The sequence below is a fragment of the Penaeus monodon genome, chromosome 23, assembly GCF_015228065.2.
Source record: "Penaeus monodon isolate SGIC_2016 chromosome 23, NSTDA_Pmon_1, whole genome shotgun sequence".
In the NCBI taxonomy this organism is placed as follows: Eukaryota; Metazoa; Arthropoda; class Malacostraca; order Decapoda; family Penaeidae; genus Penaeus; species Penaeus monodon.
In genome coordinates, this window is record NC_051408.1 from 14,450,103 (window position 1) to 14,450,578 (window position 476).

The window sequence follows — 476 nt, forward strand, 5'->3', positions numbered from 1 at the left end:
GGCACAAACATTCCCGGAGCCCCATTCGCGTCCTCACTTCAGTAATTCTATTAAATCTCCTCCTTGTATCAACCGATGTACACGAACTCACCAACTTAGACCTTACCTTGAGCGTAACGTAGCTGTGCGTTCCCCACTTCTTGTCGCTGAGAATGGGCGGCGGAGTAGGCCGAGGTTTCACATAGAAAAAGCTTTTGCCAACCTTCCACCTCTGATACACCAGCCTCAGGATGATGGGGATCGACAGACACAGAGACACAGTCCGAAGAATGATAAACGTTACCACCTGGAGTTGGAAAAAAAGTAAGGAAAAAAGCAATTCATGGTTACTTGCGACTCGTACAATTAACTGATGAGTCACGGACGGCTTCCTCTCTTTGGTAATCCTGTAAAAGATAAATGAAGCTGCGGCGAAATCTTAGTTCCTTTTTACTTATCATTTTTTATAACACTTTTGTGTAGACACGAGAGGGAAG

The 476-nt window shown here is 45.0% G+C and overlaps 1 protein-coding gene across 1 annotated transcript in view; it reads right to left on the bottom strand.

Annotated features, from left to right (window-relative positions):
- Window positions 1–476, bottom strand: part of LOC119587800 (epoxide hydrolase 4-like) — a 7,784-nt gene that overhangs the window by 3,492 nt on the left and 3,816 nt on the right. Inside the window, exon 2 of the mRNA XM_037936498.1 lies at window positions 107–286. Within this exon, the coding sequence (XP_037792426.1) occupies window positions 107–286 (180 nt within the window). The remainder of the gene's footprint in view (window positions 1–106; window positions 287–476) is intronic.